The sequence below is a fragment of the Berghia stephanieae genome, chromosome 2 (assembly GCF_034508935.2).
Source record: "Berghia stephanieae isolate SIO BIC M18660-M18661 chromosome 2, UCSD_Bste_1.3, whole genome shotgun sequence".
NCBI classification, from domain to species: Eukaryota; Metazoa; Mollusca; class Gastropoda; order Nudibranchia; family Aeolidiidae; genus Berghia; species Berghia stephanieae.
Window position 1 is genome coordinate 67,998,661 of NC_088361.1, and position 14,934 is coordinate 68,013,594.

The 14,934-nt window shown below is 36.0% G+C and overlaps 1 protein-coding gene and 1 long non-coding RNA gene across 5 annotated transcripts in view; one reads left to right on the forward strand and one right to left on the reverse strand.

The window, feature by feature from the left end:
- Nucleotides 1–7,366, reverse strand: part of LOC144965395 (polypeptide N-acetylgalactosaminyltransferase 13-like) — a 74,402-nt gene extending 67,036 nt beyond the window's left edge. For 2 of the 4 annotated variants that reach the window (XM_078900694.1, XM_078900693.1), the window contains exons 1-2: nt 7,208–7,339; nt 3,338–3,414 (exon numbers count right to left, since the gene is read on the reverse strand). In XM_078900694.1, coding sequence (XP_078756820.1) covers nt 3,338–3,373 — 36 coding nt within the window. In that variant the 5' untranslated portion in view covers nt 3,374–3,414; nt 7,208–7,339. Of the gene's footprint in view, nt 1–3,337; nt 3,415–7,207 lie in introns of all 4 variants that reach the window. The other 2 variants (XM_078900696.1, XM_078900695.1) reach the window with 2 other exon arrangements.
- A 78-nt stretch (nt 7,367–7,444) lies between these two features.
- LOC144963707 (uncharacterized) overlaps nt 7,445–14,934 on the forward strand; it is a 10,868-nt gene continuing 3,378 nt past the window's right edge. The window contains exons 1-2 of the long non-coding RNA XR_013643670.1: nt 7,445–7,544; nt 12,472–12,550. This is a non-coding gene — a long non-coding RNA (uncharacterized LOC144963707). The remainder of the gene's footprint in view (nt 7,545–12,471; nt 12,551–14,934) is intronic.

Below are 14,934 nucleotides of genomic sequence, written 5' to 3' on the forward strand. Positions count from 1 at the left end.
GTAGTGGTTGTAGTAGTAATGGTAATGATGATGTGGTGGTGGTTGTAGTAGTAGTCGTGGTAGTGATGATAATGTGGTGGTGGTGGTTGTAGTAGTACTGGTCGTGATGATGATGTGGTGCTGGTGGTTGTAGTAGTAGTGGTAGTGATGATGATATTGTAGTGGTTGTTGTTTTAGTATAGTAGTAGCATTAGCAATAGTAGTAGTAGTAGTGATGATGATGATGATGTGGTGGTTGTAGTAGCAGTGGTAGTGATGATGATGATGTGGTGGTGGTGGTTGTAGTAGTAGTAGTGATGGTAGTGATGAAGATGAGGTGATGGTGGTAGTTGTAGTAGTGGTGGTAGTGATGATGATGTGGTGGTGGTTGTAGTAGTATTAGTGGTAGTGATGATGTGGTGGTGGTGGTGGTTGTAGTAGTAGTGGTAGTGATGATGTGGTTGTGGTGGTTGTAGTAGTAGTTGTAGTGATGATGTGGTGGTGGTTGTAGTAGTAGTGGTAGTGATGATGTGGTTGTGGTGGTTGTAGTAGTAGTGGTAGTGATGATGTGGTGGTGGTGGTGGTTGTAGTAGTAGTGGTAGTGATGATGTGGTTGTGGTGGTTGGAGTAGTAGTGGTAGTGGTGATGTGGTGGTGGTGGTGGTTGTATTAGTGGTAGTGATGATGTGGTGGTGGTGGTGGTTGTAGTAGTAGTGGTAGTGATGATGTGGTTGTGGTGGTTGTAGTAGTAGTGGTAGTGATGATGTGGTGGTGGTGGTGGTTGTAGTAGTAGCGGTAATGATGATGTGATTGTGGTGGTTGTAGTAGTAGTGGTAGTGATGATGTGGTGGTGGTGGTTGTAGTAGTAGTGGTAATGGTGATGTGGTGGTGGTGGTGGTTGTAGTAGTAGTGGTAATGATGATGTGGTTGTGGTGGTTGTAGTCGTAGTGGTAGTGATGATGTGGTGGTGGTGGTGGTTGTAGTAGTAGTGGTAATGACGATGTAGTGGTGGTGGTTGTAGTAGTAGTGATGATGATGTGGTGGTGGTTGTAGTAGTAGAGGTCGTGAAGATGATGTGGTAGTGTTGGTTGTAGTAGTAGTGGTAGTGATAATGTGAAGCTGGTGGTTGTAGTAGTAGTGGTAGTGATGATGATGTGGTGGCGGTTGCAGTAGTAGTGGTGGTGATGATGGTTGTAATACTAGTGGTAATGATGATGATGTGGTGGTTGGAAGGGGGGGGGGGGGGGTATCCTTGGAACAAATTGACCTCACTGGAATTTGACGGAAGTTGCCCGGAGCCCGGAATTTTTTGCTCCAGACCGGAGTTTTTTCCGATGAAACCGGAGTTTTGGCATCATTGCCCCACTGTTGTCAAACTCCCATAACTTTGCCGGATATTGTCGAGTTTCGGCGGGTTTCGTAATAAAGCACTAATTCTTTTTTACGAAACCGGCCGAAAACCTTAGTCTCAGGTTCACTCCCGACTGATGTACACTTCCCTGAGTCTTGGGTTCACTCCCCACAGTTGTCTACTTCCCATAACTTTGCTGGATATTGTCGGGTTTCGTAATAAAGCACTAATTCTTTTTCACGAAACCGGCCGATAACCTTAGTCTCAGGTTCACTCCCGACTGATGTACACTTCCCTGAGTCTCGGGTTCACTCCCCACAGTTGTCTACTTCCCATAACATTGCTGGATATTGTCGGGTTTCGTAAAAAAGCACTAGTACTTTTTTACGAAACCCGCCGAAACCCAGTCCCAGGTTCACTCCCCAATGGTGTACACTTCCCTGAGTTCTAGGTTCACTCCCCAATGGTGTACACTTCCCTGAGTTCTAGGTTCACTCCCCACTGCCACCTACTTCCCATAACTTTGTCGGGATTCGTCGGGTTTCGCAGGGTTTCGGCGGGTTTCGTAAAAAAGACACACCGCATTTTTATATCATTCAATGTGTAATATTTTAGATACTAGATATAGATAGTATCCAGGCCTATAGAATTTGAAAAAAATTACATTGGTATTAGCTAAAGGTGAACTATGCTTCCAAAACCCCCTTTCCTCCCCAACCTTCATGCTCTCGTGCTGTAAATTTAAGTTGGCATCAATGCCAATCACCCCGTACCTGACTAGAGGGAGGGTGGGGATGCTGACTCTTCAATGTTAAAGTTAGGTTATTAGAAAGTGGGATAACCATAAGACCATAAGAAGTGACTTTATTTTAGTATAAATGGTTTCAGTTTCAATATTGTCTTAATTTCACTTTTCCTCTTTTTGTTGGTCTTAATGACAGTTTTATTCATATCTTAGTTTCAGTTTCCTTTTTGTCTAGTTTCAGTTCCTTTTTTGTCCTAGTTTCAAATATGAAGCGGCTTGTATTGTTATAATACATATACTGGGGAAAAGCTAAAAGTAGCTGCGAGTGTTGGTTGCATATTATTACCTATTAATACTATGCTGTCGGAGTCGGAGTCGGAGTCGGTTTAAAAATAACCGACTCCGCCAGCCCTGATAAAAACAGCCACTGCACTCTTTTGATCACAAAGATAATGACATGTCTTATCAAAGAATTGGGTTGAATACAGATCAAGTTTCAAATGAGATATGGTGCAAGATGCTGGACATTCAGTAAATATTAAAGTTGTCATAATTGATTTGCATCCAATTATTCATAAATTTTTAATCACTTTGGCAAAGCTTTCACTATTTGCAATAGTGTGTTAAATACAAACATTTAAATCCAAATCATCTCCTTACACTTTAAATCTCAACCATAAGTGTAAAGGTTAAAGTGATATTACAGTTATTCATGCAAAATTAGAAGAAGGATATTTTAGTTTAAAAACAAAAAAAAAAAGGGACAAAATATATAAAATAAAATTTTCAAAAGCAAAATATGTTTGACGCTGTTTCAGTTTTTGAAGAAAGGAATCATAACTCAAATTATTAATGTGCATATGCACATTGGCATAGTTTGAAGTATGATTCATATCTTGTATAAAATTTACATAAGAAGAAAACTAAATATCAAAAGTCCAAATTTCAAGGAAAATATCTGGTCATCTCAAAACTCACGATGATGCTTGTCTGGCATAAAAATATTTATTTACTTTAGACGCCATGAAAACTGGGATGTTAGCAGGTAAAATAAAAAGCTTTTCATCAATGTTCCTCTGGGTGGAGTAAAAACTCAGAATTTGACTGATCTGGTCAAAAGAATAATTATTAAATCTTTAATTTTTATCTACCTATTGGTTAGCCTGAGCATCCAATTGAACAAACCCATTTTTATGAACGGTAATGCTTCAACCATGAAATTTGCTTGCAAACAAAACAATCTAATACAAAAACTCAACTTACCTTACAATACTGAAACCGCAATCTTCCCATTTTCATATTGATGTTTTGTAATTTTGTAACCCAAAAAATAGAGATACCTGTGGGAAAGACAAAAGTTTATTCTTACTCTCAAATATGAAGCCAATAAGGGGTATCTCACAACAAAGCACACGCAAACAACAAAACACTAACAGAATAAGAACAAGCAACAGATTATTTTAATTTTAACATTCTTGTTCGTTGTTGGAGATCATTCGACACATATGGAGCCTGACAGTGGACTCGTACACTTAGAAATCACAGAGATGGTCAATGACTTACATAATATTTGGTGTTACTCTGTCAGTAAGACAATGACAATGCTACCAAAGGGTAGCTTTGATTGGTCCGCAAACGCAGTTGGATACAAAGGATGGTAGAGCAACAACAAGAAGCTGCCCACCCAGACCAGAGTAAGTACATGAGTAGGATGACTCGTTTTCACTTATTAATGACATAAATAAGTAAAATATGATGTCAGGTTAGGGCAAAGGCAAACTCCACTTGTAAAGAGTTAAATGAGGAAATAAAATATATATGCATATTTTGGTGCATAAATAAAGGCTCAGATGCTAACATGTGCTTATTGTTGACAAATTGTGCTTTAAATACAAAAAGATATCCCTTTCAAAATTATTTAAGGGTTACTATAATCTAGATCATTCTAATTTATTTATTTATTTTTTTTTTATTATAAAAATTGTCATGAGAAATGAAATATGACCAAATACAAGAGATATAGAAACAAAATAATCACTTATTAAGATTCATCCCAATTTCCCGAAGTTCAAAGTTCATGGATTCTACAGTTTCATTTCATGACAATGAATTGGAAGGGGTCTAGAGTTAAAAAGCAGAATCAATTCATCAACTGCGTTGCAATGACCACGATACCACCACTACATAATCACTATCACATCAACAGTGAGGATATCAACAACAAAGACAATGATATCAACAAAAAACATGGACAGCAACAGCAATGTTTCCACCAAGACTGACAATTACTGACTACACCAGTCCTTCCACTGCAATCATCAACCAGTATAAGGCTTAAAATGGCTGAGCAAACTCAACATCCAGTCAGTTTGAAACAAGATAACAAATGATTTGATCGTTGAATCCAAAGTCCAATCCACCTTTTCATGGAAACGACTTCTTCATCAAGATGATGAGATGACGATCGCTGATCTGACACTTCCCATTTTACTACCTTGTCTGCACCTAGAAATCCTGGGCATGGCGCTGGCTCATACTCTTGTTACAAAAGTTGCTATCATGTTAAAGTAAATGCAATTCATAGATAAAACATCTGAATGTTGCAAGTACAATATGGCCAACCAACAACGTATACCACCCCCAAAACAAAAAGTACAAACACAGAGTCGCACAGTTCATCACAAAATTTCAAAATCTCATGGAAAACTTGACATCATATTTTTTTTAAAAAGCCATTTATAGTTGGACGTTTAACAACAATAACAAAGATGTAATTCTCAAATATACAATCCTTCTGAATCACAAATAATTGAGGGGACTACCTATCAAATAGTCTGCTCTTCTTCTCAGCCCTCACCTTAAAGCCTTACTTAAAATGATATTAAACCATTCATGATCATTGTCCATGCAAAGTCAAACTGCTACTGAATTTAAGGAGGAAGCGAGAACCCTGATACAAAGCTCAAGCTCAAGTTTTATCCCTCTCCTTTTGTCAAAATTAGAAGTCCTTTAACTTTAATAATTTTAATTTCTAAAAAAAAAGAAAAGACGATAATGAATAAACAAATAAACAGTTATAAAAAAAAAACACGCCAAACTTAAAATGTCCCAAAAAATCATCTATAATCATTAGCCTCATCCCCAGGCTCCTGTCAGCCATAATCTTATTCAAGATCACTACTTGCTTTGTGTGACTTTTGACACTTAGCACCAGCCTGTCTGAGCTGACATCATAGAACTGGAAGAGTGCAAAATTGTACAAATACAAATGTATGCACTTGTACACAGGTGTCAAATTATGACACCAGACAAGACATTGACTTCCTCCCATATCCATAACTGAACGGAAAATACTGACATGACAAACATCAATGGAAAATCTCTGAGAAATCTCCAAAATCCAAAAATCCAAAAGAAGATTGAAGATTATCATCACTGTATTATAAGTAAAGGCAACCTCATTACCCCGCCCCCAAAAAAGCAAACAAAAAACAATGCTCCAATCCATGTTTTTATTGATGGAGCAATTTAAGCTAGAGGTTTTTAAACAAAAAAATTATTGGCGCAATGAAGCACTCCATAAAGCTGGCCAACCGTAATGCTCCAAAAGCCAGAACTATGCTCCACGAACACCTCACTCATTGTGAGAATTTTAAAAGAAGGTTTCAAAGCTAAATTTCAATCATTTAACGAAGAATACATTCAAACATAATTTTAAGTCACTTCATTAGTATTTGTTGAGATGCTAGTGAATTATATTTATAATGAAAAAATCTGAAGAAATGGAATCTAAACGTAAGAAGAAAGTAATGACTGAGTCAAAATAAACATCGAACAGCATGTATAATCGAGTAAAACAATGGAAGAAAACTAATTTGCACAGGAATTAATCTCCTTCTCCTCTAGTTGCACAATGTGAAGCAATTGAAGAATAACGAGTGAACAACCATCTAAGTTGCGATTTTGACCTTCTTCTAGAACACTTTTCAGGTGGTTCCCTTTAAACTTTTTCATAGTTTTTAACTTTAATTCCATCCTTGTACTTGGCTTCCCTGACTTCGGACAGGGTTGTGCATACGAGATGGTCAACTCGGAGAAATTCGGTCTCCTGAGGGGGTGAAGATGTAGAAGAGGCATAGGATGGCGATGAATCGACTTCGGTTGAGAACATGTCTAACGGCAGTATTGCTTCATCAATTGGGACTTTCACTTTCCATCTGTCCCACATGTACGTATTGTGGCAAAGAGCCCGAGACTGCATAGCATCTAGTCGAGCTTTGCGTTGTGATGAGGCTTCTGGGCGGGCTTGTGATCGTACATGGATGCAGCAATGAATTTGAAGCCTGGATAGATCATCATAACATAGTAGTGTCAAGCTGATTTGAAGCTGTTGCCATGACAAAATAGCCAAAAAAATTGACTTAAACTTAAACAAAACAGTAAAATTTATCATGCAGCCACTCAATCACCATTGGCCACCGACAGGTTTGGAAAGCGAATAATTTCACAAAGCTGTGTGAAAAACACAAAAATGTGTTCAAACACTGAAAGTTCAAAAAGCGTTGCTAACCTCAGACAACCATTACTTCACATTGCACTTGCATGGTGTTGAGGAAAATGATCCCAATTAGCGTAATTTCTGTTGTATCAAATATAATTCATCCCACTGCGTCTATGTTGTCTTCCTTTTCTTTTTTGTTGTTGTTGAATTTGAGGAATGGCTCCGTCAATTGAAGGTCTATAACTATAACCTAAACAGTAACAGTGCAGTCAGCAACAGTATCAGTAACAGTACAGCTTTGCCTTATCATTATCATCATCATTATTTTTTGTCATCTTTTAAGTTTTAAGTCAGTAAGTCAAAGTCACTCCTTTTCTACATAAAAACCAATATAAAAACCTCCAGCCCAATTAATTAATTTCAGATTTGCATTTTTTCTTATTGTATCTTGATTACTACTCTTTATATTGCTCTTATCAGTCTGGGAGCCCTCTGACTCGACTCGCAACTTTTATTTGTTTACTTTGGCCACTTCGATGAATGGCTGCAGCATTATAACGGCCAATGGTGTTTAATCAGATATGGAAGCATCGCATTCTTCTGAAAAACATAAACACTGATTGAGACATTACCTGTTACTTCATCTGCTACGCGTCAGTCTTGAATAACAAGACCTAAGATGTAATGTTTATTATCCGTATCAACAAGTAAAACAAGATCGGCAAGTTCCACGTCCAAGCACTTCAATAAGGGAAGATAACATTGCTCTCTCCGTCGATACCGGAAGCAACGTTTGCAAACTAATTGACCGGAAAGGTCAAGGTGTCATGCACAGATTCCGAATAATTCTGCTTTTTGGTAAACCATATCGGAATTCTAAGGAATATAACTGCGTAATTTTGGTATTAGAACTTTAGATATCAAAGATTAATTCCCTCGAATTTTCATAACAAAGGGTTAGCACGATCGGTGAGTTTAATAACATTCGTACGCAATTCACCTTTCGTGCGTTGCTAAACATTAACTAATTAAAATATTCCTTGCTTTTAGCCCGTTCTCTCTTGTTACTATGTGTGGCAAGCTATTGACATACATGGAAACCTTTTTACAATACGAGTCAGGGTTAATTAATCAATAAACAAACAGCGATTATATGACTTTGAAAATTTCGTCAATAATCATATAATTTGTCTAAACTAATCAAATAAACATTTCAATTGTTCCATTTTTGCCTCAAATTAAGAAATTAGGGAGCAAGCACCGATGTAAGATTAAGATCTGAACAAGTGTGTATGAAAGATGCCAGACAAAGCAAGAAAGAAAAATACAAGAAGAAAAAAATAATCAAAAACATCAGTCTACCTCGACTGGAGATCAAACCCCAGACTTTCTGATTACCGGTCAGACGTGCTACCATTACACCACTGAGGCTCCCGATAGTTGGGGCAATTTTAATACCTACCTACATTCTTCAGAAGGATTGGCTACGCCTTTTACGCTGTGAACCCTCGCTTGCATCCAACAACGCATACATTGAGCACGAGAAGACGAGGACGAAGATATTTGAGTTGCTCTATTTTAATTTTTGAAAATATCAAATCAAGAAACTAGGGAACAGACACGGTGTAAGATAAAGATCTGAAAAAAGCGTGTATGAAAGGTGCCAGACAAAGCAAGAAAGAAAAATACAAGAAAAAAAACCATCCCCAAAAAATCAGTCTATCACTATCAGTGGTGTAATGGTGACCCGTCTGCTGGTAATCAGAAGGTCTGAGGTTCGATCCCCAGTCGAGGGAGACTGATTTTTTGGAATAGTTTTTCTTCTTGCATATTTCTTTCTTGATTTGTCTGACACGTTTCATACACACTTGTTCAGATCTTAATTTTTGACTCGATAATTTAAAAAAAAAAGTTTTTTTGTCCCCCTCACCGGCCGATAACCATGGCCCAACGCTCGTGTGAAATTTAGGATTATAAGACTGATAAGAAGTAATACTTTTGATTAACCAGCTAATTGTTTTTTTGTTTTTTTTTTTTGTTTTGTTTTTTTTTTAAATAGTTGTAGTAGTAGCGTATGGCTACATTTCCAAATTCATTTCGTCAACCCAGCTTCGAAAGTCTTCCTCCACCCTAAGAACTGTTTCATAGCCATCTTCAAGTTTGGTTACTGGACATTGGATGACAGTGTGGTCGCTGGTCTCTGGAGCTGCCTGAAAATTCCGGCAGGCATCACGGTTCCCAAGGTTGTGGAATGCAGGCATTCTTTTGGTAGGGTCTTTTATGACGTTTCCTCGTCTTGGTGTTTCCCTGTTTCACATTTCTCTCCAGTTCTCTTCCACGTTGAAGACAGCCATTTTTTGTTCGGTGGAAAGGTCTTCTTGAATTGAGTCTTGTTGTTGAAGGTGCTCTCTTTATGATTCTTTTTATAAGAGTGTTATCCGTGGCTTCATCAATTCTTGCATACATCCTTTGATTAGCCTCTTGTCGTCTAAGATTTGGCGTTGCAATGCGCTCAGTATTGGAAGCCACTGAGTAGGAGTTGACTTGAGACACCCTGTTATTATTATTATTATTATTATTATTATTTTTTAAATTAATTAAGTAGATAAATGGACGTGTCATTGAGTTATTTATTTCTTGAATTCTTTTTTTTCCCTTCAAATTTTGTACAACATGTCTCATACAACTCGCTTCGCTTTCCTGTGATTATATACCGACGTGCCTGAGTATAATAAACGATGAAAATACACAGACACACTGTGTGTAACCAATGGGGATTAAACCAAAGAATATAATAATGAATGTTATTATCTTCCTCCTCCTCCTCCTCATTCTTCTTCTTCTTCTTCTTCTTCTTCTTCTTCTTCTTCTTCTTCTTCTTCTTCTTCTTCTTCTTCTTCTTCTTCTTGCGTTTCCCTATTATTTATGATTGTTCTCCCCATTGTTATGAATACTTCGTGCTACATATCTGCTGATCTTACTAAAATTTATGTTAAAGAGAGTCTTGCTTTACATATCTAATATTTTACATTCTATATTTGAATAGCCCATTACACAGCAATTGAATTTCAAGACATCAAAATGTGAAATATTAGATATAAATCCACTGTTCCGGTACTATTCGGATAGTCTCTATTCAATTCCATTAAAGTTTTAGATTACAAAAATGAAATTGATTCTTTCGTCTCGTCGTGTGACAGAGTTGTTAAGAAGAAACAAAAGTAATTATTATTGATTCCGAAAAAATATTTCCACCCACAAGCCTATCATAATAATATTAGTATAACGTATAACAACTGACATTGAAAATAGTTTTTGATAACGAGTTTACTTGGGTGTTTTACAATCAACATGGACTGATCACATAAATAATGTGAAGTGCACAATAAATGAACCATAATATTGTATTCATAAACTGTGATGAAAAAAAATATACATCTGAAGTCTTTCATCACCATTGATAATATTGAATACATCATTTACTTTTACAATCTATCCTATCGCCTTTCATTTAAAAAGATATTTATATATTCTTCAGATAATTCTTATTTTCCGTTGCATTCACACACACACACACACACACACACACACACACACACACACAATATATATATATATATATATATATATATATATATATGTATATATATATATATATATATAATTATTGTTTACTACTACGTTTCACGTCACTAGGACAAGTGTGTGTAATCGTGTAGTCGAGCACATAAAGTATATATATATATATATATATATATATATATATATATATATATATATATATATATATATATATATATATATATATATATATATATTATAAATTAGATATATTGTTTTTTTTCCAGACATAATTGCGAGCTTCTTTCTCTCAGATCGTATTCAAGCCATAGCAACAGAGATATCATTGCTATTTCATCTCTTTTTTTTTTTTGTTGTCAAGTATTTTTTCGTCTAATCTTTATCACCGCTGCCCCTCACTTGCTCTCTATCGCACATCTCTTCTTCTCATTATTTTCTGTCTCATTATTCATCCCTCTCACTCCCTCTCTCCCTATTTCCTACTTAAGAGTTAACTTGTATGTCAACGACCCGTGTTCTTGTTTACATAATGTAACAGACGCGTAGTGACATAACCCATCTGTTTTAGGAATCATTGGCAAGTGGGTCTCTACAGTGTTCTAGTTTTTTTTAATGATTGCTGCTGATTATAAACATTGATTCATGATGAGCCTATCAATATTTAGGGCTCAATATTTCCTTGAAACAATAATTATGGGCTAACCGATGGCGTAGTATGTAGAGCGTAGGATTTAAGCCATTCGCGAATGGATTGAAATGCCATGGGTACCATTTTCTCTGAAAGCTGCCGCAGCTCCGAAATGATCGGTACTACAAAAAGTTGTCATGGATTCGAAGTGAAGTTATTGAAATGATCTATATTGCAACATTGTAAATAATGCATACCACAAAAAAAAAAAAAAAAAGAAAGAAAGCCCCCCCCCCCAAAAAAAAAAATAATAGAAAATCAAAACCAAAAACACCCAACAAAAACAATTAAAAAAAAAAAAGAGGAAAAAAAAACCCCAGCCAAACAAACAAAACAAAACAAACAAACAAATAAATAAACAAATAAAAAAAACCCAATCCCACAACCGCCCCCCCCCCCCTAAAAATAAATAACAACAAACAAACGAAGCCCCCCCCCCCACCCAAAACAAACAAACAAACAAACAAAACAAAAAACAAAACAAAGTAAAACAAACAAAAAACCTCCCCAGTAAACAAACTTCAAAACAATTAAAAAAAAAAAAAAATACAAAAATAGAGAAATACATTAAAAAATATCTAAACCAAAAGCAAACAAAGCAAAACAATACAAAATAAAAACACACAAACAAACAAAAAAAAGCCCCCCCCCCCCACAAACAAAATGCAAAATAAAAACAAATCAAACCAAACCTAAAAAGAAATAAAAAACACAGAGGAGTATTAACACTCTTTGCACCTCGAGAGGATTTTACTGTGCAGAGATTTTTTAAGTACGAAGATATTTTACTTTACAAAAAGAATTACTTTTATCACTTGTTTATTTATTTTAAAAAATAAATTATTGCTTTCCTTCGCAAACTATAGTTCCGAGGTTACAATTTTAATTTAAGTAAATTTAGGGTGAAGAAAATCAGGCTCTGCCTGTTCCATCTCAGTGGAAATAGAGAAGAAATTGAAGGCTACACTACTTTCAGAGATTAATTAGTCAAGTGAGATAAACCCAACAAAGTATAGATAATCAACGATACAGAGTATTTAGCAAAATTTGGGTTGATCATCTCGAAGAGATATTAAATTATCAATATCAACATTTTCTTATCGTCTAAAAAGCAAAACAAGGCGTAGGGATTAATTATGAACTAGGGCCACTCCCCCACCTCCCCTCCCCCCCCCCCCCCCAACGACACCTCCCCTAAAAAAACTATGAAATTTTATTAAATTTTTTAAATTGTTATATTTTGGTTGTTGTTTTGTTGTTGTTAATTTGCTGTAGTTCTTTTTGCTTGTTTTCTCTGTTTTTTTGTTTGTCTATTTGTTTACGATGGCGCATTTCGTCAATGAGACGATGAATGGGAGGCTTGTTGCCATCAGAGGTCTGGGCGATAACTCATTAGACGGGTTCAGTTGGTGTGAGACAACAGTAAAGATGTGCCCATGACTTGGAAATGTGGAATCTGCAGAAATTCTTGCTAGACTGAAAGAAGGCATGCATCATTAACCTCTCTATTATCAAAGGAGACATAAGTGTAAAAAGAACCAGCCTCCTCCCCCCCCCCCCCCCCCCACTCCACCCCCACTTGACTTACTTGACTTATTGCCGATCGCCTCTTAATCTTCGGACTAGGTATGGGACGCTTTGGCAGCTTCTCTGATTTGCTGAGCAAGTTTTTCCACTGTTGGCGGTCTGCTGCGCTGGATCTCAGGTACGAGTATTCTAAACCCTTTTCGCATCAGTCCCTGTGTTATCGAGGCGCCTGAGGTCTTTATTTATCGAAGTGTATATTATGTGTGTTGTGGGCATGCCTTTGTGTTTGTTAAGTCCGCTTGGTGTAAAGAATAACACCATCGCCTTATTTGGTGGAACATTTAATTTCTATCTCTCCTTAAAATATGTCCAAATATTCTCCATCTTGTTTCCAAAATTGTAATGATAGCGGCGTTTATTCGAATTTTATGTACAGCGATTTGTTACTTATTTTGGTTGGGTAGTAGATATTTAGAACTCTCCTGAGCTGTGTTTCCTATGGAAAGCATCTAGTTTATCTTCTTCGCTTTTTGTTAGCGCCCCCCCCCCCTTCTTCTTCTTCTTCTTCTTCTTCTTCTTCTTCTTCTTCTTCTACTACTACTACTACTACTACTACTACTACTACTACTACTACTACTACTACTACTACTACTACTACTACTACTACTACTACTACTACTACTACTACCACTACTACTACTACTACCACTACTACTACTACTACTACTACTACTACAAATTCTTCGTCCCCTCCTCCCAGTCCTCCTCCTCCTCCTGCTCCTCCTACTCTTCCTCCTCCTTCTTCTCCCCCTTCACTCCCCCGCACCACCACAATCGTCTCTTATGCACCCTTCTGCAATTTCTCTCTCTCTCTCTCTCTCTCTCTCTCTCTCTCTCTCTCTCTCTCTCTATCTATCTATCTATCTATCTATCTATCTATCTTAAGCATCTTTGTTTTATATATATATATATATATATATATATATATATATATATATATATATATATATATATATATATATATATAGACCTATCCCCTTTCTTTGTAATCAATGTCCCTCCCACCCATATCATTATGCCCGACTGTAAAAACGACACCTACCGAGGGCAATAGTATACAAAATCTAAGAATACTTAGATGTCCATCGCCAAATTGGTCCAATTCAAAAATAGCCATTGTACCCTAATCTTTATGTATACAAATACCACGCGACTCAACCCAAATTGCGATTGAACGTTGCAGTATTGATTTTCTCAAGAACTTGTATTAGCTGTCCTCAGAAAGAGTGATATAAATGGTTGGGTAGGCCAAAGCTGTTTTATGTTGCGTTTATTGGATTTATATCGGTACCGCATTCAGACTATTTAACGGCAACAATATACAGTTGATTAAAGTGGAAAACAAAACTTTAAAAAACAAACCGCAGTATAGGCCTACTGTACGAAGGGTTATACAATTGCAGATAGGTTAAGAACACATAAAATTGTAACTTTCTCCTTACCGGTCCTTTTCGGTATTTTCCAAAAATGGCAGGTTTACCTATCAGAAAAATTGATTCTTTAAACTCAATAAAGCTCTCTATAAAACAACATTATGTTGTTATTAATCAAACAAATATCATTCTTCAAAGGTTGTGATGTACAAAATAAATCTGAATAAGAAAAAATGTATATTGTGTCGTAACAAATGTGATGATTTTGATGCAGGTGGTAAGGAGAGGGTTAAAACATTTTAAAGGACTGAGCAAGCATCTCTTCTCCATACTTCATACTTTAATACTAATTATAAAAGATAAGACATTGCCTTTTCTATATAAACCAGAGGACTGTGTTGCTTTTCCTAAAGCTGTCAGCAATATGATGATTTAAATAAGTAATTAATTATAATATGTCAGGTAATGTTGATAATGATGAATCCCGCAACCTCAGCATAGATTTAATATTCTTTCATCAGAAATTTTGAGTTGAAATGTAACAGCAGGGAGTTATACATTTAACCGACATAAAATGGTCAGATGTAATAATCGTTAGCGTTGAAATATTTTTAAGATTGCTGAGGTGTATGGTTGTAAGAGCAAGTGTTAGATAGAAAGAACGATATATTATATAGAGACAGACATATAGATATATAGACAGAGGTATAGGTGGATAGATAGATAGATAGATAGATAGATAGATAGATAGATAGATAGATAGATAGATAGATAGATAGATAGATAGATAGAAAGACAACAAAAAAGATAGATAGGTGGATACGTAGATAGACAGACTGACAGATAGATAAATAGACTGATAGAGAGGCATACAGATAGATGGATAGAGAGATAGAAACAGATGGTTTCATCCAGATATATGGATTGATAGATATTAATATTGATAGGTAGATAGATATATTGATGGATAGATAAATAAATAGAAAGATATAAACGGTTAGATAGATGGGTAGACAAATAGAAATATATATATAGATATATAGATAGATTAACAGATAGATAGGTAGATAGATATATAGAAAAATAGATGGATTTGGCAAACCGTGTATTGATAGAATATTCATCGACA